Source organism: Lynx canadensis, chromosome C1, assembly GCF_007474595.2.
Source record: "Lynx canadensis isolate LIC74 chromosome C1, mLynCan4.pri.v2, whole genome shotgun sequence".
Taxonomy (NCBI): domain Eukaryota; kingdom Metazoa; phylum Chordata; class Mammalia; order Carnivora; family Felidae; genus Lynx; species Lynx canadensis.
The window spans coordinates 779,701-802,876 of record NC_044310.1 but is presented as its reverse complement, the minus strand read 5'-3'; the positions used below and the strand labels follow the sequence as shown (position 1 = coordinate 802,876).

The 23,176-nt window shown below is 62.7% G+C and overlaps 3 protein-coding genes across 3 annotated transcripts in view; 2 read left to right on the top strand and 1 right to left on the bottom strand.

Moving 5' to 3' along the window:
* Window positions 1-9,613, top strand: part of CFAP74 (cilia and flagella associated protein 74) — a 68,324-nt gene extending 58,711 nt beyond the window's left edge. Inside the window, exons 26-39 of the mRNA XM_030326699.1 lie at window positions 734-1,010; window positions 1,970-2,068; window positions 3,115-3,251; window positions 3,897-4,031; window positions 4,198-4,307; window positions 4,416-4,471; window positions 4,608-4,727; window positions 4,964-5,119; window positions 5,986-6,118; window positions 6,822-6,976; window positions 7,208-7,340; window positions 7,568-7,698; window positions 7,894-8,028; window positions 8,173-9,613. Coding sequence (XP_030182559.1) covers window positions 734-1,010; window positions 1,970-2,068; window positions 3,115-3,251; window positions 3,897-4,031; window positions 4,198-4,307; window positions 4,416-4,471; window positions 4,608-4,727; window positions 4,964-5,119; window positions 5,986-6,118; window positions 6,822-6,976; window positions 7,208-7,340; window positions 7,568-7,698; window positions 7,894-8,028; window positions 8,173-8,274 — 1,879 coding nt within the window. The 3' untranslated portion in view covers window positions 8,275-9,613. The remainder of the gene's footprint in view (window positions 1-733; window positions 1,011-1,969; window positions 2,069-3,114; window positions 3,252-3,896; window positions 4,032-4,197; window positions 4,308-4,415; window positions 4,472-4,607; window positions 4,728-4,963; window positions 5,120-5,985; window positions 6,119-6,821; window positions 6,977-7,207; window positions 7,341-7,567; window positions 7,699-7,893; window positions 8,029-8,172) is intronic.
* A 1,623-nt stretch (window positions 9,614-11,236) lies between these two features.
* On the top strand, window positions 11,237-13,314 carry TMEM52 (transmembrane protein 52). The gene is made up of 5 exons (XM_032594127.1): window positions 11,237-11,302; window positions 11,388-11,431; window positions 11,543-11,584; window positions 12,147-12,325; window positions 12,405-13,314. The coding sequence occupies exons 1-5, from the start codon at window positions 11,237-11,239 to the stop codon at window positions 12,578-12,580; spliced, it is 507 nt and encodes a 168-aa protein (XP_032450018.1). The 3' UTR covers window positions 12,581-13,314.
* Window positions 13,315-13,359: 45 nt separating this feature from the next.
* Window positions 13,360-15,312, bottom strand: CALML6 (calmodulin like 6). The gene is made up of 6 exons (XM_030326933.1): window positions 15,197-15,312; window positions 14,842-14,883; window positions 13,989-14,163; window positions 13,735-13,879; window positions 13,557-13,657; window positions 13,360-13,484 (listed from the first exon to the last, which is right to left on the bottom strand). Exons 2-6 carry the CDS (start codon window positions 14,842-14,844, stop codon window positions 13,438-13,440), a joined length of 471 nt encoding a protein of 156 aa, XP_030182793.1. The 5' UTR covers window positions 14,845-14,883; window positions 15,197-15,312; the 3' UTR covers window positions 13,360-13,437.
* Between the last annotated feature and the right edge of the window lie 7,864 nt (window positions 15,313-23,176).

The window sequence follows — 23,176 nt, the reverse complement described above, 5'->3', positions numbered from 1 at the left end:
GGAGAGCGTGGTAGCAATCAGGGTTCGAAGATCTGGAGTGTAAACATTCCACCAGCTAAAGTAACAAATATCTGTTCTTTTTTTTTTAATACATTATCTTATTTTATTCATATTCCAGTCTGATCACACGTGGTCCAAGAACACTCGCCCACGAACAAACACACCCACACCACGGAGGTGTGTGGACCACCTGTCTTTGCTTGAGACGGGTAATGACAGAAATGAACTCACTAGGGTTTATAGATTCCTGTGCTTGTATTTAAAGAGCAGTTTATCAGTTTTATTGTTTTAATGTTTATTTTTGAGAGAGACCGAGACAGAAACAGAGAGAGAGACAGAACGTGAGCAGCGGAGGGGCAGAGAGAGAGGCAGACACAGAATCCTAAGCAGCTCCAGGCTCCGAGCTGTCAGCACAGAGCCCGACGTGGGGCTCGGACTCACGAACCGTGCAATCACAGCCTGAACCACCCAGGCGCCCCTATCCGTTTTATTTTCAAGTGTCAATGAGTGTCTAACAAAAATAAGCCAGAAATTCCCTCCTCAGCAAATCGGGATGAAATTTTTAACTGTCCACTTTAAGTGTGTGCAGGGGTCTGTCGTATTTTCAAAAGATAGTAAAATTCGTCAATGAGATAGCAAAACCTGAGCCACCGTCTCCGTTGGAGGCCACCTCCCACAGCACACGGCCCCACGGCCAGCACCGCCTCTGAGCCGCCCACACCTGCTCTTCCAGGTGCTTCAAGCTGTCGTGCCGAGCCGTGGGCGTCCGCCCGCCCCTGGGGCTGTCCCACTACCAGGTCAAGTTTGCAGCCACGTCCCTGTACCACACATCCGTGGCCACACTGTACGTCATCAACTCTCACGTGAGCATGAGCTCACTGACTCACTCCGCTCCCCGAGTCGGCTCTGAGGACGTCTCTCCCGTGGGGCCCACGACCTTTGAGTTCCTGCCGCCCCCCGACTCACCCATCACCATCTCGCCCTTGGTGGGGACCGTGCTGCCAGGAAAGGCAGGTGTGGGCCCCCCAGGTGGGCCGGGCGGGGACGGGGGAGGCCCGGCCCGGCCCCAGAGGCAGGGGCACCCGCGGGCGGCTGACCCCGCAAGCACCTGCCTGGGGGCTCTGGCAGTTGGGACTGAGGGCACACAGATCCCTGGACCTCCCAGCAGCTGGGCACAGAGGGCCTGGTCACCAGAAGTGCAGGGTGTCCGTCCACTCCATTGAGAAGGGCTCTCCTGCCTCTGCTCTGCCCGACAGAGCTAGGGGGCTGGAGGCAGTGGTTCCTCTCAGCCAGTCCCAGGGCCACCCCAGCCTCCTGGGGCTTGCGGTGGCTGCCACAAGGGCCAAGTAAGGAGGGGCATGTGAAGGTGCTGGGGACTCCTGGGCCCTGGCAGGTTTCAATTGGTGTGGTTCTTTAAAATGCGTTTCTTTAAATTTAGCCAATACTGCCTAAGTATGGGTCCCCAAAAGGGGTGTTGCAGTTGGCTTCTGTGCTCCCTCCCTCCCTCTCCCTCCCTCTTTCCTTTATTCTCTCCCCCCAGCCCATGCCACCTGCTCTGCCGTATGGTGTCCCGAGCACGGGGACACCTAGGATGAGCTTCCGTGGGGCCCGGGGCTGCCCCGCAGCTGCACCAGCCACAGAGACGGGTTAGGGTGGACAGCTGAACACGGTTTCCTTTCCCACTCGGCCTCGTGAGCTGTGGGCGGGGTCTCCGTCGCCGCCCCCCCCCCCCCACCCTACGTGGTAAGAGTGGACTGGATGATCAGGCACTGGAACCTACCCAAGCCCCCAGGGGCAGTGCTCGGGGAGCACCTCCCTGGAAAGGGCCTTCACGAGCTGAAACCCCACAGGAGTGTCAGCGAGCCTGACCTGGGGGCACCCAGGGGAGGGGCACAGCGGGCGCTGAGGAGGGCGGGGCACCGGAGGGAGCCAGCTCCGCCCTCCGGGCTCCGGGCTCCTCTCTCTGCAGAGGTGCCTGGTCCAGGTGGCCTTCCGGCCCGTGCTCCCCACCAAGCTGATCCTCCAGGAAGCCCTCCAGACCCTGACCAAAGAAGCGGAGGTCAAGTCGGTACGTGGGGACACGGAGGAGAAGGGTGTGGGGCACAGGCTGGGGGGCTGAGGCTTCCTGCACAAAGGCTTTCAGCCGAACACCAGCACCACTTGAGGCTCCCGGACCCGGGCCAGCCTGCCGGCAGCACTGCTGGGTCCCCAGAGGGCAGTTTCGGGAGGGCGAGCCACGGCAGGGCACGCTGATGGGCAGGTGTGGCTTCTTACAACCGGAAAGGAAAGCCCATGAAAACAGCCTCACACATGTAAACTTGAGGGGCGCCCAGGGGGCTCGGTGGGCTGAGCGTCCGACTTCGGCTCGGGTCGTGATCTCACGGTTCGTGGGTTCGAGCCCCGCGTCGGGCTCTGTGCTGACAGCATCCACCTGCTTCGGATCCTGCTTTGGATCCTCTGCCCACCCCTCCCACCCCTGGCTCTCTCTCTCTCAGATAAATAAACACACACAAAAATGTGAACTTGAAAGTATCAGCCCAGGGATAAACCCCACCAAGGGCCAGGCCCCGCTGCCCCAGCCAGCCCCAGAGAGGTTGCGGTACGTGGGCTCCTGCCAGGAGAGGGGGTCCCACGGACCCACAGAGCTGTGCAGTCACATGGCCTAGAGCGACGCCCGCCCACTGCTGCCCTGGGGACGCACACTTGTCCAGCGTCTCGTGCCACCTTGAGCTACTCCAGCACACACGGGGGGGGAAGAAGCCCTTGCCTCCCTGCAGTGAGCGAGGGGAAGAGGCACCAGGAAGGAGGACCCCGGGCCCTGGGCAACCCTTTACCCCTCTTTTGCCTCAGTTCCCTTGTTGCTGAGGGCAAACACGAGTTGGTGCTCAGGTCCACGGGGGGTCTCTGCACTGGGAGCCTGTGTCTCCCTCTGGACACTCACCTGTCTCCGTTGCACCTGCAGTCAGTCTTCCTGACGAAGCCGCTTGGTGTTTGGGTCCCCACCCCCTTCGAACCCATGCCCCCTGGGGTTCCTGCAGGAGTCAGTCCGCCGGGGGCCACAGCTCCCCCTCATAGCCCCTGCTGGGCTGAGCAGGGCTGGCCTCCACCCCGCAGCCCTGCAAAGACACGGTCACCCAGAGGAAGGACCTAAGGAGACAGTCCTCCACGCTGCGGCTGCAGGGCCAGGACCACCCGCCCCGGGCCTCCACCACCCAGGCTGCCAAGCTGCAGAAACTGGACCTCAAGCCCAGGTAGGCCCAAGAGAAGGCCACACCTCCCTCCGGGCCCGTCTGATGAGACCCCACCCTGACCCCCACGGAGACTTTCCCCACAGACGGCCTGGAGCAGAGCTGTTTTGAACCAGGTGACCGCAAGTCCAGGGCTGGGCCGGCTTGAGACACAGTTGAATCTGGGCACCGCCTCGAGGCCCCTCAAGCTCTGGCTTCCGAGGCATCTGCCCACCACATTCTCCTGGGCCCGGTGTCCCTGTGCACAGCCTCACGCCGCGGGCTGGGGGAGACCCTGCTGTCCCTGACCCCTGTATTCCCAGCTCAGCAACCCCAGCCTCCCCGGGTGCAGAGTGAGGCTGGGAGAGCTCTGACGGGCTCGAGTCACTTGCCCACCCTGGACCCTTGCCTGGAGCCCCAGGAACGCGGCCCTCCGGTTAGGTGCCTGATCGGCACCCTGGGGTAGGGGAGGGCCCCCCAGCAAGCAGGGAAGGGTGGGAAAGCCAGCTGGTCAGACGTGCCTGGGACGGCCACAGCCGGGCAGAGCCCCCGGGAAGCTGCCCCTTACCCCTCCGGCCAGGGGCCCGGGAGAGTGTGGCAGGGCCCCCCGGGGCTTCTGGGGACAGTGTGGGTACAGGGGCGTGAGTGTGCGCTGCTGCTTAATTCCAGTTCGGACGAGTACCAGGCTGCCCAGGCCACCCTGGCCAGATCTTTCCAGGGGAGGTTTGACAAGTTTGTGGTTCCCTGTGTCGTTGCCAGTGGTGACACTGAAGACAGGAAGGGGACGGAACCCCTGAGCTTCAGGTGCAGTGCGCTGGTGGGGGAGGGGGTGTCTTCCAGAAAGTGGCTGTCCATCCTCTGCTACGAACCAGTTCTGGGGGCCCGGAGGGAAGGGCACGGAGGCTGAAGCGGGCAGGCGAGGGCGGGGTGCAGAGCACCGCGCCCTCAGCACACCCTGCCCCACCCCCAGTCCCCACAATACCCTGTACCTGGAGCTGTGGTGTCCAGCCGTGGCACCGTCTCTCGTGGTGACCTCCGACAAAGGCAAAACCATCTTCAACTTCGGTGACATCGCTGTAGGTGAGCCCCAGTTGGGCCCAGCCCCCCAGGCACACCCCCGCCCCGGGGGCCCAGGCCTGGGTGCCCGACCCCCACCCCCGGGCCTCTGACTCCACCATCCTATTTCAGGACACCGTGGCATAAAAAAGGTCTCCATCCAGAACATCTCCCCCGAGGACCTCACCGTATCCTTGTCCACACCCAGCCCGGGAAGCTCGCGGGGACCCAGGTGGCTCGCGGGGGTGGGAGGGAGCAGCTGGGGGGTGGGGGGGGGGGCTGCAGCCCTGCTCTTGCCACCTCTCCTTGACACCGGGGCCACAGGTGGAGTTCTCTGTGCTGAACCCCAGTGGCCCCTTCATCCTGCTGACCCCCATCGGCAAGCTGCCTGCAGGCGAGACCCAGGTCCTGACACTGTCCTTCTCTCCCCGGGAGAGCATCTTGGTGAGTCCCGGGCCCACATGCTGCAGCCCGTGCGCTTGGGTCCCCGGAGGCAGTGGGTCCCCCGCACCGCCCCCCCTCCCCCCCGCCGCCGGGCCTCACCTCTGGCGGGCAAGCAGGAGGAGGCTAGGGAGCTCAGATCACTCTGCTCCAGTCTGCCCGGACCCAGCTGCTCCCAGAGCCCCAGCACACGCCTCTGACAGATGTCTGCTCCGTGCTAATGGACGTGGTCTTCTCAGGCCCGAGAAACACTGGACATCATCACCAAGAGAGACACGCTGTCTCTGACCCTCGTGGGCACTGGCGTGGCATCCACGATCACGTGCTCCATTGAAGGGGACGTCCTCGACATGGGTTACGTGATTGCCGGAGAGTCTGTGTCCTCCAGCTTCAAGGTGAAACACGTCACGGGGGACCTGGTGCCTGCCCTGGCCTCCTAGGAGAGGGCTCCACCCTGGGAGGGGTCAGACCCGCCTTGGTAGGGGAGCTAGTGGAGGTGCAGGCCCCCCCCCATCCAGCCCCTACCTCCAGCAGCTGCCGCCTCCACTGCCCAGTCCAGCAGGGGGAAGGCTGAGTGCCCCTCCCTCCATGCCTCACCAGCTCCGCCTCTTAGGGCTCCCTGTCTTCCTGCCTCAGGGCCTTTGCAGGAGCCACCCCACCTGGGATGAGGAGGAGCTCAGCTCGGGCACTGCTGTGGAGGGTGGGGGTGGGGTCACAGACTTTCCTGGTGACGTGACACTGCCCTGTGGCCTCCCACCCCCTGTGGGAGGGCAGGCCTGGCTCCCCACGTCTCTCCAATGTCTGAGGGACTCACCAGCCTTGGGGTCAAGCAGCCAACTGCTTCCTCCACCGGGTTAGGTCGGGACCTGGCACCGGGTCCAGGACAGGGATTCCCTGAAGTGTTTATCGAGGAGGGGCACTCTCAGAGACGGGGCGAGGGTGCTGGTTCAGCTGAAGGCCAGCCTGAGCCTGGCAGAGGGGGGCGCTGTGGAGCCCAGGGCGCACCACCACGGAGTTTCCCTCCCCGAGGCGCGTGGAGGGGGCTGGGCGCACCGGCCGGGAAAGGGGGGTAACGTGAGGCTGGGTGAGATGGACCAGCAGCCCAGGAAAGTGCCGGGAGCAAGGCGAAAATGGTTGGGCCGGAGGGCGGCTGGACAGCCAGCAGGGCGTGACCCCCAGCGAGGGCGAGCTGAGACCCCCTTCGCAGTGACCCGCGCGCGGGCGGTGGACGGCAATGCGCTGAAGGTCCCTGTCCTCACAGCTGCGGAACAGCTCGGCGCTGCCCATCAGGTTCTCCATGCAGCTGGACAGCCTCTGCAGCTCCAGGAGGGGCAAAAGCCAGCAGCGGCTGCCGCAGTTCCTCGCCTTTCCGGCCCAGAGGACTGAAGTCGTGGGTGAGCTGGCGGGCGGGGGCGCTGGGCGGCTGCTGGGGAGGGCAGGTGCGAGCGGAGAGCGAGCCCTGGGGGCGGGGCAGGGGTGGGACTTGGGGCGGGGGGCGCGGCCGGGTGGTGAGGTGGGCGAGGACGGGGCAGGGGTGGAGCTTGAGGCGGGGCGCGGCCCGGGTGGGGCGGAGGGCGGGGAAGGGGTGGAGCTTGAGCGGGAGGCAGGCGTGCGGCTCGAGGGGGGGGGGGGGGGGGCGGGCAGGGGTGGAACTTGGGGCGAGGGGGCGCGGCCCGGGTGGGGTGGAGGGCGGGGCAGGGGTGGAGCTTGGGGCGGAGGGCGCGGCCTGGGTGGGGCGGGGACGGGGCAGGGGTGGAGCTTGGGGCGGGGCGCGGCCCTGGTGGGGCGGAGGGCGGGGCAGGAGTGGTGGGGGAGGGGAGGGGGTGGAGCTTGGGGAGTGCGCGGCCCGGGGCAGGGGTGGCGTGGGGGGCAGGACGGGGGTGGAGCTTGGGGCGAGGGGGAGGGGGGGCGCGGCCCGGGGGGGGCGGGGACGGGGCAGGGGTGGAGCGCGGGGCAGGGGCGGGGCAGGGGTGGGGCTTGGGGCAGGTCGTGGGGGGGGCGCTGCGGGCAGTGGATTGGTTGGGGGCCAGAGCGTCGGGCTGGTGAGGGGCGCTGCAGGCGGAGCAAGGGACCCGCACGTTGCCGACCTTCCCGCAGGCACCCAAAACCACAGCGGCCAGAGCGTGTTCAGCGTGATCCCCGTCGAGGGCGTCATAGACCCCGGCAAGACGCAGGACTTCACCGTGACCTTTAGCCCGGACCACGAGAGCCGTTACTTCTCCGACAGGCTGCAGGTGGTGCTCTTCGGAAAGGTGCGGCTCCACGAGCCTCGGCTCGACCCCCCCCTTCCCGCGTGTCCGGGGCCCTTCCGGCCTTCCCTGCCTGCCCCCCTTTGGAGACCCTGGCCCGTGCCTGAGGGCTCCACGCCGGGCTGGGTGTCGTCAAGTGGAGAGCCCACTGTCCCCGGTTCCACGGGCCCCCTTCCTCCTGGAGCCCCCCGTCACGGGGACTTGGAACGAGACTGCTATGGTCCTTGTCCCCAGAAACTCTCCCACCAGATTCTTCTGAAGGGCGCGGCCCGTGAGCACATGATGTTCGTAGAGGGTGGAGACCCCCTGGACGTGCCTGTGGAGTCCCTGACCGTGATCCCCACCTGCGACCCTGAGCACAGAGAAGGTGTGTTCTCTGAGGTGTGGGAGCCCCCTCGTGGGGTGTGAGGACAGTAGGAGGAGCCGCCCGCCTGCACCCTTAGCCCTAGGAAGCCTGAAGGGTGGGGTGGGCATTCTGGCCCATCCCCCGGAGGGCGATTTCCTGAGGACCAGCTAACCCCTAGGCACCTCCCTCACGCCCCGGGTGGCACAGCCCCCCACACGCTGGCCCCCAGCCGGGTCCTCTCTCTCCAGAAGCCGAGGAGCTGAAGCCCATCCTGGTGACCCTGGATTACGTCCAGCTGGACACAGACGTGCCAGCCCCTCCTGCCACCCGAGAGCTGCAGGTGGGCTGCATCCGGACCACCCAGCTGTCTCCAAAGAAGGTGACCAGGTCCACCCGGCCCCTCTGCAGCGTCCCCTGCCCTGGGTAGCCTGGTCCCTCCTGGCCTTGCCCCTTGGTGGATGTGGGTGGGCAGCCTGCCGGTCAGGGCTGAGAGGGCATCCTCGACCCCTGTCACACTGCTTCCTGGGCGCTGTGCCCGGCCTGCCGGCCTACCTGTAACGCCAGTGCCCTGCAGACCGTCGAGTTCAGCCTGGACGGCGCCGCATCTCTGCAGCACAAGGGCTTCACCGTTGAGCCCTCCAGAGGCTTCGTGGAGCGTGGCCAGACCAAGACCATCGGCATCTCCTGGCTGCCACCTGCAGACTTTGACGTAGGTGCCACAGACTCTGGCCAGGGAGCGCTGGGAGGGATGATACCCCCGCCCCACCCAGGTTGGGGGCTGTTGGGCGGGCCCTGGGCAGGTGAGGTGGGCAGTCGGCTGAGGGGCTCCTTCCTTCCTCCCCGCCCGTTCCAGCTGGACCATCCACTCGTGGTGTCAGCCCTGCTGCAGCTCAAGGGGGATGTGAAGGAGACTTACAAGGTCTTCTTTGTAGCCCAGGTGGTGAGCGGCCCCTGAGGCCACAGGAGTCTCTCCACGCACCTCCTGCTCTCTCTTGAAGCCCTCCTGTGGTCCGCAAACCAGGCCAAGCCGCCCACAGGCCTGGGACCCGGGCATCCCCTGCTGGGCAAATTCAAACGTGCAGCCCTCTTCATGGCCCTATGGCCGGGGCACCCCAGCCCTGCAGGCATGGCTGCTTCCTGCTGACCTGGACCCAGCAAGTCTAGAGGCCAAGAGCTCCCCTCCCTGGCCCCACTGAGAACAAGGCAACAAGGCCAGTCCTACCCGCACGTACTCTTACCCTGAGCCCCTCAGAGCCCCCAGCCCCGCCAGTACCCTCCTGCCCAGCCTTTAGAAGCCCTGGTGCGGGGAAGAGCTGCCCCCACAAGTCTGCCAATAAACCTTCTGAGCTGCTTCGTACAGGCCTGCAGTGTGGGATGCACACTGAATGAGAGATGGGGACAGAGCCCTGGGGAGGCAGCCCCGTGCCTTCTACCCCACCCCACCATGCACACAGATCAGTCCATATGATGAACTCTGCCCCTCTGGAGGGTGGGTGCCTGGAGCATTGGGGGAACAGCTAGCAGGACAGGGTGCTGGGGGTAGAGGGCTGGAGTTGAGACAAGCCCAGACCTAGGAGGCCCATCAAGGAGGGAGAAGGGTACAGGCGGCTTCAAAGCCAGGGTGACCCCTTAGGCTTCTCTGCTGCTCCCGAGTTTCAGGTTCCCTGGTGACCCTAAGCAAGGAGGGACCAAATGTGGGGGACTCATGCTCGTGTCCTCCTTCAGAGCTAAGCTGGGGTCCAGGGTGAGACCCAGAACATGAGTTTGGTTTTCCATTTTTCTGGAGCGAGTCCAGGCTCAGCCTTCTGGGCTCCAACAGGTCCTTCAAGGTAGAAGCCCCCACAGGCCATATAATACTCTTTGGAGCTCAGAATGTACCCATACCCCAGCCCCTGCCTTCTGGAGAGTGCTGGTTGGACAGCGACCCCACAGAGCACATCCAGTCTGGCCCCCCATGCACAGCATGCGCAACCCTTCAAGCCTAGTCGCGCACCTGCCACCAGGAGAGCAGGAGTGGAGGGTGTGATGCATCTGGGGACCATCCTGGGCACAGGCTTCGGGATACCAGCCTGGAGCCACCTGCCCTAGCCCCAGTTCCTTGGTGCCCTTCATCCCCGGAACCTCCCTAACCTCCCTAACCATCTCCCTAACCTCAGGCCACTGACAGTGACCCTAAAGTACTGTTTTGCAGGACTTCTGTCTGTGCCCTCACCAGTGCTGTCCAGCCATAGCCCAAGCCACTTTCTCACTAGGTAGGAGGAGAAGGCAGGTCCAGCAGCCCAGGCCAAACCCAGGCTCCAGGAGGGCCTGCTCCCTGCAGGCCATGGTCCTTGCGTCCTGCTCTGGCTAGTGGGCAGGAGGGGTAAGCCACTGTCTTGTAAACCCCGGCCTAGCTCTCCTGCTAACAGGCCCTGGTACTCACTGGCCAAGGCTCTGTCTGAACTCCTGTGCACTGGCTGGACTTCTGTCCATCCTTCTCCCTCCCATCCTGAGTTGGGCCTCCCAAGGCAGTGAAGGCAAGAAGGAGGAGGAAAGATGGTCAAGAGCCAAACTTAGCCAGCTTGGCTACAGCAGGGTGAGCAAGGGGGCCCTTGGGGGGGGGGGGGGACCTGGCACAGCCTGGAGGTGTGGGACAGTTTCCAGGCAAAGCCCAGGTCAAGATCAAGCAAGATCAAAGAGCAGGTGCCTGGCAGGTCCGGGTGGGAGAGCCACGCCCAGGAGGCCCTCCCAATGGGGGAGATGCATATAGAGTATGTCTTGACTGCAATTAAGAAAGACAGGTCAAAAGTGGAGGTGGGGGGTGCCTGGGTGGCTCAGCCGGTTGAGTGTCTGACTATTGGTTTCAGCTCAAGTCAAGATTTCACAACTTGTGGGATCGAGCCCCCCATCAGGCTCTTCACTGACAGCATGGAGCCTGCTTGGGATTCTCTCTCTCCCTCTCTCTCTGCCCCTGCCCTGCTCTCTCTCTCTCTCAAAATAAATAACCTTTAAAAAAGAAAAAGAAAAGAAAGGTCAAAGGTAGCTCCCCCGCCCCCACTCTCCCCAAACAAGACAGACCACCCTGCATCTTGTTGTACGACCTCCTCCCTTAGCGTGACCACCGGTGGTGGAGCAGAGGGGAGAGGAAACCGACGAGCGCCCTCAGCCTGGTGAGAAGAGCGGGGAGGTGCCAGAAATGGCCCCCAGTCTTTCCTAGAAGAATGGACAGCGGGCATTGTCACGGCCAGGCCCAGACACCACAGAGGCCACATTCCCTGGGTTGAGCATGGCTTTCAAGGCGAAGTGCGCCTGAAACGTGGTTTGCTTCCAGGGTACCGCAACGGCCGGGAGCCAGGGTTGGAATCCGGGTGGGCTTGGCCCGGGCAGCCCCAGGCAGTGAGCGCCCGCAGCGCGCCACCAAAATAAATACCGTTGAACAACACGCTTAGAACCCCCCAGAGTCTTGACTGTTGAAACCCTTCACCTTGAGCGCCGCGGTGTGCGAGATGGCCCACATGTGTCCTGGCCGCCACCCTCCGAGGCCACACACCCTGTGCAGCCCTGGCCACAACAGGGCTGGCCCGGTCCGCACCGAGCCTGACTGCAGGACAGGCCTGGCCCGGCCGGGATGGGGGCTCTGCACCGCGCGGAGGGCGAGAACCTCCCCCACCCCGCGACCCTAGGCTCTGAGACGCGGAGGAGACGACCCGGCGGTCGCGGCCGTGCGGCGGGACCCATATTGGGCGCGGCTTCAAGGGGCGGTGCCTCTAGTGGGCGGGGCTCTAGGTCAGGGGCTCCGGGGTGTGGCCACGGGACCGGGCCTCCGGTGGGCGGGGCCTCGTGAAGCGGCTCGGCTGTCGTGGGGCGGGGTCTGCGCGGGGCGGAGCCTCCATAAAGGGGCGCGGCGGGCGGGCTCAGGCTCCCTGTCCGTGCCGAGCATGGTAGCGGGGGTGCCGGCCGCCCGTGGGCTCCTGCTGCTGCCGCCGCTCCTGCAGCTGCCGCAGGTGGGTCGGCGGCGCTCGGCGCGGGCACCGCGGGGCGGGTGTGAGCTCGGCGCGCCCCGGCCCGGGCTCACCCCTGTCCCCACAGGTGGCGCTGGGCTTCGGAGACGGCAGCTGCGACCCCTCGGACCTGTAAGTCGGGGGGGTGGGAGCCGGGGCCTGGCCCCGCCCTGTCGGGAGGCTCGGGCGGGGCACTCGACCCTGCCGGTGCCCCACCTGCTCCAGGTGCCGCCGTCCCCGCAGGTGCCCGCCCCAGGCCCGCTGGAGCAGCCTGTGGCACGTGGGGTAAGTGGAGGCCTCGGCGCCGAGCCGGGTCCGACGGTTCTCCCCTGGCCCGGCCCACCAGACCCCGAACCCTCTCGGCCGAGTCGCCAGGACCTCCTGCCCTCAGCACCAGGGCAGCCGGCCTCCCACGTGGGCCCTGCCCCGATCCGGGACAGCTCTGGGCACACAGGCCCTTGGCTGGACTTCCTTTCATCGCTTGCTTCCCACCCCCTCCTTCCTCACCCCTGCAGGAGGCCCCCTTGAGCGCGGTCATCGGTCTGGGCACAGGATTGTGCAGATGGCCTGGGACAGCGTGTCCTGGGAGTGAGCCCAAGGCACTTGTGGCCAGCCCTGGAGACAGCCAGGACAGGCCCAACAGCAAGAGGCCAGGAGGGGCCAGCTCCTCAGGCCCAGCTCTGGCCTGGTGAAAGGTCTCTGGCCTGGAGAGACACTCATTCCCTGGTTTTCTTTTATCCTGCCCGTTGTCCTGTCTTGGGCAGTCGGGCGCTGACTGCCCCTGGGGAGCAGGCTCCTGGTGGCCAGGGGTCAGTCCAGTGGTAGGCTCCCGCTCCTCCCTGCACAGGCTTATCTTACTCGCTGTCCTTCTGCTGCTGCTGTGCGGGGTCACAGCCAGCTGTGTCCGGTTCTGCTGCCTCCGGAAGCGGGCACACACCCAGCCACACCTGCCAGCAACACCTCAGCCTTGTGGCCTGACGGTCAGCCCTACAGACAGTGACAGCCCGGTGCACAGCACTGTGACTTGTGAGTGCCTGCAGGGGGAGTGGGGGGGCGAGTGAGAGCCAGACTTATCCCCACACAAACCCACTCTGGTTCCCTGCAGCTTACAGTTCTGTGCAGTATCCGCTGGGCACGCGGCTGCCTCTGCCCTTTGGGGAGCTGGACCTCGACTCCATGACCCCTCCTGCCTACAGCCCGTATGCCCCTGAGCTGCCACCCTCCTACGAAGAGGCTGTCAAGATGTCCAAACCCAGACAGGAAGAGCCACCCTCCTCTTAGTAACCCAGTCCTCTCCCTGGGGCCTGAGGCCTAGAGACATCAGCAGGGCCCCGGGAGCCAGGCTCCAGTGCCCAGCACCCCTGGCTGTAGCCCTGGTGCCCCTCAAAGGCAGAGGAGGGTCCTCTTGAACCTCCCAGTGCTGCCAGCCACCCCGTGCTCAGAGGGACCCGGTGCGAGGGCACTTGCAGCCGGGGACCCCCCAGCACACCCCTACCATCCTTCCCCAGGGAAGGCTGGCCGTCCAGCACATTGCTGCAGCCCTGGCCTCGTTGCTATGTAACGCCAGGCAGCCAAGCCGGCCGGCCTCGTGTTGGCCACACACACACACACACACACGCACACACACACGCACACACACACAGGCATGCACACGAAGGCTGCTGCATTCAGCCCTGACCCCACAGGCCTAAGCCTCAGGCTGGCCGTGACAACCCCGGCTTTTGGAGACAGAATAAAATTTGTCCCTAAGTGATCTCCCTCTGTAGGGGCTCCGGGAGGGGCCTGTGGGTGGTCACCCCCCTCCCCCATGCAGGCAGGCAGGGCAAATGGTAGTCTTCGCCCTGCCCCCAACCTGGCCTTCAGGCTGCCGTCCAGAGCCCAGAGCTGGGCAGCGGGAGGGACGGGCCATGCGCCATGCTCCATGGCCGCCTGGACAAAACCCTCTCCTCTCTCCAGACCCACATCTCTGTCAGCCCCTCCTTTCCAGGCTATGGACAGTAAAGCACACATGAGTCTGTCTGGAGTGTTTATTGGCCGGGGGCGGGGGGGGGGGGCGGGGGGCAGGCTGGGCAGCAGCGTGGGCCGCAGCAGGCAGTGGCCTTCTTCGGGCAGGCCTCCCAGGGCCATAGCACCTGCTCCTACTGGACCAGCTTGAAGGACTCTCCGGTCATCATGGCCACAAACTCTGGGAGCAGGAGGACAGGTCAACCACCGGCCTGGCCCAGCCACCCAGCTCCCAGGCCTGTCCCCGACTCACCCTCATAGTCAATGGTTCCGTCTCCGTCCTTGTCAGCCTCCTTCATCATCTGCTCGGCCTCTACCTCATTGAGGGGCTCACCTGCGTTCATGAGCACGTACCTGCGGGGCCCCCACGCTGAGTGACAGCCCGTAGGCTTCTGGCCCTCGCCCACCCCCTGCCCAGCCCCAGGCCCTACTTAAGCGTGTTCCAGTCGATGTAGCCCTTGCCCTCCTTGTCGAAGACACGGAAGGCTGCCCTCAGCTCGCCCTCCTGGTTCTGGGCCTTCTCCCAGTAAATCCCCATCAGGGCCAGGAAGCTGTCACAGTTGAAGAATCCTTTGTCTGCAGGGAGCAAGCAGAGGACCAGGCCGCGTGAGGGCGGGCGGCTGCAGCCCTCCCCGCTCACGCTCGCGGGTGACCCCCAGCCGCCCTGCCCCCTGCCCGGCCTCACTGTCTCTGTCCACGTCCTTGGCCATGGAGGCCAGCTCGCTCTTGGTGGGGTTGATGCCCAGCAGGCTCATGAGCCGCTCCAGCTCCGCCGTCTTCACCTCCCCGTTGCCCTCCTCGTCGAACATCTCAAAGACCCCCTTGTACTCCTTGATCTGCTCGGCCGTCAGGCGCTCCGTCTACAGGGACAGCCGCCCGGCTTCACCAGGGCCCCCCTCTGCCCCTCCGTCCGAGGGAGCTCGGAGGCCCCGGCACATGTGGCACAAGGCACCCCGCCCCGTCCATCCGTCCGGCACCCCATCGAGGCCTGTGCTTGCAAAAGGAGGCCCCCGGCCCAGAGCGGCTTCCGGATAAGGTGGCACAAGCGACGGGTCTCAAGGAGGGAGCGGGGGCCCGCCAGGCAGGGTAGAGGGACGGGCACGAGGGGCAGAGACCAGGTGTGGGACACCGAGGCTCGGGCCAGCCACGGGAGGGAGGACCGGCTGGGCCAGGCCCAGTCTCTGGGACGAAGGCAGGGGACACCAGGGGAGACCGGGCGAAGGGCACCGTGGGGGAGCACGACACAGGTCAGGGTGGAGGACCCCAGCCTGTTCTGGTGTTTCCAGGGGTGGTCTAGCCCCCGACAGCCCTGCCTGTCCCTGCCATCGCAGCCTTCGGAAAGGGCTGCTCTGTCCCGGCCCCCAGCGCGAGGGTGGTGTCAGCAGCCGGCGAAGCCCCCACTCCGCCCCTTCCCTCTAGCCCCTGCCGGTGCCTGGAGGCACTGACCCGTCCTCTCTCCCCCTGGGCCCTGCCCCCAGCTCCCGTTCCACCACCCGGGAGCCCACCGTGGCTCCGCCGGGTGCCGGGACCAGGCTTACCATGTCTGTGGCTGGCTGGGAGAACGCCTCTCGGCACCAGATCTGCTGTGCGCACAGTACGAGGTATGGGGTGTCGGCAGCGTTTTAGCTGGGCCCAGCTGCCTGGGGTCCCCAGGGTCCAGATTCCAAGAGCCTTGTATGGCCAGGAGATCCCGCAGCCCTATTTGGGGGCAGGTTTGGCCCCGACCCACAAAGCCCCTTTCTGGCCTGCCCTGGCTGGGCATCCCCTCACCCCGAAGCTCCCCCTCGGATCCTAGGTCCCAGGTAAGGCCCCTGCCCCAGCCTCAGCCGTTCTGCCTCGGAACCCTCTCAGCCTGTCATCGCTTCAGTTGCGAGGGTTCTTTGGGATGCCCACCCTGGCCAGGTGACACTCTCGTATCCCCGCGGGCCAGATGCTTCGCAGGCACTCTCTGAAGGCAGGTGGGGAGAACACACCAGGCCGGAGCGCCCCCCCCCCCCACCCCTCGCAGAAGGGGCTGGGGGTCTGCAGCCCAGGGAGGAGACAGCTGGCCATGGGGTGGGGGCAAGAGGGGGTGGGACAGACGGGACCAGGGCGCTTCACCGGCTCCCGGGAGGCCAGACCAGGTTTCCTCTGCGCGGCCAGAGGCTATTCTGGGGTTTCTCCGAGAAACCTGACCTCCCTTCCACTCAGAACAGCAAAGCTGGCTCTCAGGGGAGCCTCGTGGCCAGGCTGTTCGGTGACAAGATGTCTCAGCGGCACACACACCTGCGTACGTGTGCTGAGCCCTCACACACACACCGTCACGTCCAGCGAGCGCCTCCCTGCTCCCCCCACCCACCGGCAGTGGGCACAGGGCTCGGAGGCTGGCAGGTGCTGGTCAGAGCCCCATGGGCTGAGGGGCGCCTCCCGTCCCTGCCTCCGGCCCCCCCGCACCGGGGAGGGTCGCAGATGGGCTCCCACCTAATTGCCCCCGCCCCCGCGCACGGCCCCCGGAGTCGCGTGGGCACACGCCCGCCTGACGGATCCGAGCAGGTGGGGTGTGCCCGGCCCCGCCCGCTCGGCTCTGGGCCTGACCGGGTATCCGAAGCCTCCGGGACTTACCCCGCTGAGGCCCAGGCCAGCTGCTGAGGCCGCAAGATTTGTGCTGACGGACGGGATGGCTCCGGCGGGCACAAGACCAGCGGGCCTCGGGGACAGGGGCGCAGCAAAAGCTGGCCCCAGGCGGGGGGTGGCCCGCCTCTGCCCTGGCTGCTTGCTCTGGCCCGCTGGCTCCAGGCTTGGTGATGAGGAGGAAAGACTTTCCCACCCCTTCCCTCGAAGATGTCAAACCAGAACAGGAGTCCGAAGTACGACAGCTCTTCCGTGACACTAGTCACATCTATGAGCCCAAACCACGTGTGAAAGTCAGTGGGGACCGAGAGCAAGACAGGGTCGGGGCGCCAGGAGCAGGACGGCCTGACGGCTGATTTCACGGCTCTCGCCAGGGCCGCGGTGCCCAGAGTTGTCCAGACACTGGTAAGGTGTTGCCGCGCAGGGTTTTTCCACGTATATTGATTACAGTGGCGAAGCTAATGTAAAATATCACTCAGAAAGGGAAACTGACATTCATTAAACATCTATCACATACCACGATGGTTTTTTTTTTAATTTGTGGCAACCACACACGTACACACAAGCACGCACATAAGAATTTACCATCCTGGGGCGCCTGGGTGGCGCAGTCGGTTAAGCGTCCGACTTCAGCCAGGTCACGATCTCGCGGTCTGTGAGTTCGAGCCCCGCGTCGGGCTCTGGGCTGATGGCTCAGAGCCTGGAGGCTGTTTCCGGTTCTGTGTCTCCCTCTCTCTCTGCCCCTCCCCCATTCATGCTCTGTCTCTCTCTGTCCCAAAAATAAATAAACGTTGAAAAAAAAAAATTTAAAAAAAAAAAAAAAAAAAAAAAAAAAAAGAATTTACCATCCTAACCGTTTGTGAGTGCACAGCTCGGGGGCATTGAAAACTGAGCACATTCACACTGCTGTGCAACCATCCCCACTGTCCATCTCCAGAACTTTCCATCTTCCCAAACTGAAACTCCCCATTAAACACTAACCCCCCAGCCCCTGGCGCCCACCATCGACCGATCTCCACGGATCTGACTCCTGCGGGCCCTTCATATAAGCGGACTCGTTCAGGATTTGTCCTTTCGGACGGGCTTACTTCACGAAGCATGATGTCTTCAGGGTCCATCCGTGCTGAAGCGGGTGCCAGCATTTCCTCCTTTTTAAGGTGGAATAACATTCCACTGGACAGAAAGAACACGAAGCTTTCCTAGGTGTGATTAACATTTAAATCAGCAGATGACCCTCGTAATGTGGGCGGGCCTCATCCGATCAGTTGAAGGCCTTAAGAGAAAAGACTGAGCTCCCCAGAGGAGGAGGGAATTCTGCTCCGGAGGGCCGCTGGGTTCGAGCCGCAACATCAGCTCCTTCCTGGGTCTCCAGCTGCACTCGCCAACCCCACAGTCGCCCCAACTGGAGCCCATTCCTCAAAATAAATCACCCCTGTCCCTCACTTTCTCCCTGCCACCCACCCCTAGTGGTCTGTTTTTCCGGAGATCCCTGGCTGATACAGAAGGCCATCGAGGGCAGTGCGTTCCAAGAACCTGGGCACCTGTGCACGTGCCCCCGGGGCCATCCTCCGACTGCGGGGCCCACGGTGTTTCCTCCAGGCAGGTCCGGAAGGGAGGCTCAGGCACCTGCAGGGAGCAGCTGAACTCACAGACTGAAAACCCAGGCCAGGTTGTGGTGAAAGGCTGCACGTGCTTCCCCAGTGACCCCTTCCTGGAAGAGAGGAGCCCGTAGACTTCCCCGGGGTCCCCGGGGGGAAGACGCCACGAGGCCCCCCCACCCCTCCGGGGCAGCCTCAGGGGCGGACCAGCTGTGCCGCCGCGGGGCCCAGGTGGAGCCTCGGAAGGGGTTATCGCTCCCGAGTCCGCAGGGCTGGCCTGAGGCTTCCTGCTGCACAGCCGACTTCCCTCACCCAATCCTGCCCCCTCCCTGCCTCTGGGACTGACCCCTGTGCGTAGCGTGAACGCAAACCCCATCCCGGGGTCGGCTTCCTGAGGGCCCACTCCGCAACTAGAAGGGGTATCGGAAATGGATTCCTCGCCGCCCGGCTGCAACGAGGTGCCGCTGGGGTCGGACACACACACGCCTCCCTAGTGGCCCACCCGCCCCAGCTGTCACTGTGGCGATCGGGCAGGATGGGCCAGAGACCAGGCGGCCGCTGCCCAGCCCCTGACCGTTGTCAGAACCTCGGCAGGGAAAGCTGGGACCTCGCCGTGTGGGTGGGGGACATCCAGGTGGGTGTCCTTCGGAACATTCTGCCTCTGCAGGGTTTGCTCACCTCTCCCTGGGAAGAGCTGCACCCCCGCCCCCAGCCGAAATAGAATGCGGAGGCCTCATCATCTCCCCCCGCCCTTGCCAATCCCCGGCAACATTTGTCCCCTTCAGGACATCCACCTCCCCTCCTGGCCACTGGGCTGACACGCAGGGTTAAATTGCAGCATAACCGGGCTGGGGATGCGCTGGGTCTGACAGCTCAAGGACAGCGGAGGACGAAGAGACCGATGGGCTGTGTTGGCAGGAGCCGGGGACACGGGCGGCCCCAGCGGCTCCGCTCCACTGAGGGGCCGGAGCACGAGCCAGGCAGGTGTGAGACCCTACACGTACCAAGGGTTCTCAAAGCCCCCCTTCTTCTTGCGGCTCCCGCCTGAGGCTTCCTGAGCCGGCACAGGGCAGGCCACAGTCTGGAACCCACACGCTGCACGGTGCCTGCAGCCGGCCCCCTCGCCCACCGGCAACGGCGTGCACCCGTGACACGTCTCCCCTGGGTCCCAGTGTGCTGAGTACGGTTGCCCGGGAACGCCCCCTCCCCACCCCCCTTACCTCCTACGCCCAAGAAAAATTCCGTGCCCTAGTCTTGAGTCTTTGTTTCAGGGTCCGCAAGGGGAGCCTGGACCAGGGGAGTAAAGACAAGCCAGCCCCGGACCAGCAACCGTGGCAGGTGGCCAGGAATGCAAGTGTAAGATCCCAGTCCTGTTCAGGAATGGCCAGCGCCGGCGACTGAGGTGAAAATGTGATGTGAGGGGTGCCTGGGCCGGGGGGGGGGGGGGAGGCGGTGCCCCGTCAGCGGAGCGGCTGACTTCGGCTCAGGTCATGATCTCGCGGTTCATGGGTTCGAGCCGCACGTCCGGCTCTGGGCTGACAGCTCTGAGCCTGGAGCCTGCTTCGGATTCTGTGTCTCCCTGTCTCTGCCCCACCCCTGTTTGTGTGCTCTCTCTCTCTCTCTCTCTCTCTCTCAAAAACAAACAGTTTTTAAAAATTTGCTAATGTAATGTGAAACTTTAAGGTAACCACTAAAATAATAGAAATAAGTTGCATCAAGTCCACATCTGTGGAGGGAAAAAAGAATAAAGAAAATGTAATGAACCTAACAAAATGCAGAAGACAGAAGCCTGAGAAAAGCAGCATAACTTGAAAGCAGAAAGTAATGTCACACAAGTAAACCGAGCCACCTGACAGAGCTCCCGGGGGCCAGTGCTGGAACGATGAGAGCAAGAAATGAATCAAGCAGGATCGGATTATAACCGCATGTATCCATTGTGCGCGGAAGCATGACACCAACAGACCGGAAGAAAATACCCACAAGCCCCATCTCTGATGAGGGATTCGTGTCCAGAATACGTAAGGGATTCCTACAACTCGGGGCGCCTGGCTGGCTCAGTCGGCAGAGCATGTGACCCTTCCTCTCAGGGTCACGAGTTCAAGCCCCACATCGGGCATGGAGTCTACTTTAAGAAAATACGTTAAAAAAAAAAGAATTCCTACACTTCAACAACAGAAATAAACAACCCAATTAAAAATGGGCAAAGGACTTGCATAGACACTTTTCCAACAGGAGATCCACACATGGCAAAGAAGCACACGGAAAGCTGCTCACCGTCACTAATCATTAGGAAAATGCAACTCAAAACCACCGTGACTTATCCCTTCCCACCCAGTAGGATGGCTATTCTCAAAAAACAGAGAGCGACAAGGGTCAGGGAAGAGGCGGAGAGATCGGGATCCTGTGCGCAGACGGTGGGAATGCGAAATGGCCGCGTGGAAAAGCCTGGCGAGTCCTCAGAAAAGCAGACGCAGGATGACCACGCGATCCACGTATGTACCTAAGAGAACCGCGAGCAGGGGGCTCCACGTCCGCCTGTGTTCATAGCAGCGTTATTCACGATACATAAAAGGTGGAGACAACCCACAGCACCCCACGGGAGGGATGGATGGATGGAGAAACGAAACATAGTGTATACACATGTGATAATAAAAATTATGCGTCAGCTCCACTGGGCCAAGGGCCCCCAGACAGCGGCGAAGCGGTATTTCTGGATGCGTCTGTGAGGGCGTCCCCGGAAGAGACAAGCGTTCGGTTCTGTAAGCTGACTGTCCTCACCAAGCCAGGTGGGCCTTGTCCAGTCTGCTGAGGGCCCAAACAGAACGAAAAAGAGGAAGGGTGAGTTTGCTCTCTGCCTGCGTGGAACGTCCGGCCTCTCTGGCCTTCGGACGCAGACTGAATCGCCACGGGCTGTCCCGGGTCCGCAGCCCGCACAGGGCAGAGGGTGGGACGCCGTGGCCTGCACAGCTGCGTGGATTAGTTCCCGTGATCAGTCTCCTCAGCTCAGCGTGCGTGTGTGCGTGCATGCGCATGTGCGTGCGTGCACGTGCGTGCATACGTGCGTGTGTGCACGTGAGTGCGTGTGAGGGTGCGTGCGCAGGTGTGCGTGCGTGTGTGTCCTGTTTCTCTGGAGAACCCGCATAGAATGTACGATGGAATTATTCAGCCATAAAAAGGAAGAAAATGCTGGCAACTGCTACAACGTGGACGCACCTGGGAGACACTATGCTCAGTGAAACCAGCCAGTCACAAAGGACAAATACTAAGAGAACATCCAGATGGCCAACAGACAAATGAAAAGATGCTCAACTTCATTAGTCATCAGGGAAATGCGAATCAAAACCACAACGAGATGTCACCTCACACCTGTCAGAATGGTAGAATCAAAAACACAGTTGGGGCACCCGGGTGGCTCAGTGGGTTGAGCCTCCGACTTCAGCTCAGGTCGTGATCTCACGTTCATGAGTTCGAGCCCCGTGTCAGGCTCTGTGCTGTCAGTTCGGAGTCTGGAGCTGCTTCGGATTCTGTGTCTTGCCCTCTCTCTGTCCCTCCCCCACTCACGTTCTGTCTCTCTCTGTCTCTCAAAAAATGAATAAACGTTAAAAAAATTTTTTTAATATTTCACCACTACAATAAACATAAATATTGATGAGTCCATATTGGTATAAGTGATTCATAAATAAATGGGGGAGAAGAGCCACCTCTCCCGTACAGAATTCCAAATAGTTCATGCAGCTATTCTAGCCTCGCGGAGGGGGGGACACAACCCAGGCCCCAACAGTGACTTCCCTCCACAGAGTAGAGTATGGAAAGGGAGAACCAGGTGCTGCCCCCCTCAGGTGATCAAGGTCAACATGGCAGTGATGAGTCACCCCCAATATGATGTGACGAGAGGGCACTGCACCCCCGCTGTGGTCCTCCTGAAACCCACACCCCCAGTCTAATCATGAGACAGCACCGGACAGATCCCAGGAGGGGCACATTCTACAAAGTGTCCTGACCAGCGCTCTTGAAAACTGTCAAGGACATTAAAATAAAGAGAAAGTCTGAGAAACTGTCACAGCCCAGAGGAGCCCAAGGAGATGTGATGACTTCATGTGGGATGGGATCCTGGGACATAAGGAGGACGTTTGTTAAAAACCAAGGAAATCTGAATAAAGCAAGGACTTTAGTTAAGAATAGTATGTAAATACTGGTTGATGGTGACAAAGTCAAATGTATCATGCTAGTAAGATAGTCCTATCATAGGTGTGAAGTGTGAAGTGCATGGGAACTCTGTACTGTCAGCAATTTTTCTGTAAATCTAAAACTGTTCTAAAAATAAAGTTTATTTTTTCAATGTTTATTTATTTTTGAGAGAGAGCGTGAGCGGGGGTGGGCAGAGAGAGAGAGAGAGAGGAAGACACAGAATCCGAAGCAGGTTCCAGGCTCCCAGCTGTCAGCACAGAGCCCGCCGGGGGAGTGGGGGGGAGGGGGGGGCTCGGGCCCACAAACCATGAGATCATGACCTGAGCCGAAGTCTGACGCTTAACCGACTGAGCCACCCAGGCGCCCCCAAATAAAGTTTATTTTAAAAAATAAATCTAAAAAAAAAAAATCTAAATACGTCAATAATCAAAAGAACTCATTTAAAACAATCGCCACATAAACCGAAGTCTGTCCGACTCGATAAAAACAGACCCCAGCTGCTTTCTGCTCAGACACAACCCTCAGAGAGAGGTTGCAGGAAGGCGGGCAGGGCGGGTGGCTGCACCCAGGCTGCAGGGGCGGCAGCTCCCCTCCAGGGGGCGCGTCTGGGGCGGGGAGCCCCTCCGCACCCCGCGCTCCGCACGCGTGCTAAGTCTGCGGGCGCAGCCCCAGAGCATCCTTCCTCAGCACCCCCTGGGTCTGAACATCTACCACTTATTGATCCACAAGGAAATCTCCACATTGGAGATCGACAGCAATCTGACCGCTGACTACCGAGATTCCGATTAATTTCGAAATCAAGACGAGAGGAAACAGCCAGAGGAGTGGCAGGGGGCTGTTTCTGCTAAGGGAGGGGGCGGGGGAGGGACACAAGTTTGCAACAAACCAGAGATCAGCGGCCACGGCCGATCTCTTCCTGGAGAAGGCCAGACCCGGGGCCCAAAGCCCCCGCGAGGTCCGAGGCGGGGCTTCTCTCAGCCCAGGCCCGCCCCTCAGCCAAGGCCCCGCCCCTTGCCCGTCACTCGGCGCAGGCCCCGCCCCAGACCGCACCCTGCCCCGTCACTCAGAGAAGGCCCCACCCCCGGCCCCAGGCCCGTCTCTCGGCGCTGGCCCCGCCCCCGGCCGCACCCTGTCCCCGTCACTCGGCCTCAGCCCCGCCCCCGGCCCCGCCCCCGGCCCGTCACTCGGCCGGCCCTCGGCTCCCGCCCGGAAGCAGCGAGGCTGGCGGCGTCTCCACGCGTGGGCACCAGGCGGCGCTCGTGAGCCGTGCGGAGCCCGGCGGGCCGCGATTCCCCGCTGGAGGTCATTTAGGGTCTGGGGTCGGACGGCCCCGCGTTGGAACTGGGCCAAGGTCGCCGCCTAGGCCGCTGGTGCGTGCCGCTCTCTACCCCTCGTCTCAAAGTCTTGTCTTCAAAGCCTCGCTTTTGGATCCGACAATTGGCAGGAGACAAATAGACATAAACATCCCTTTTCGTTC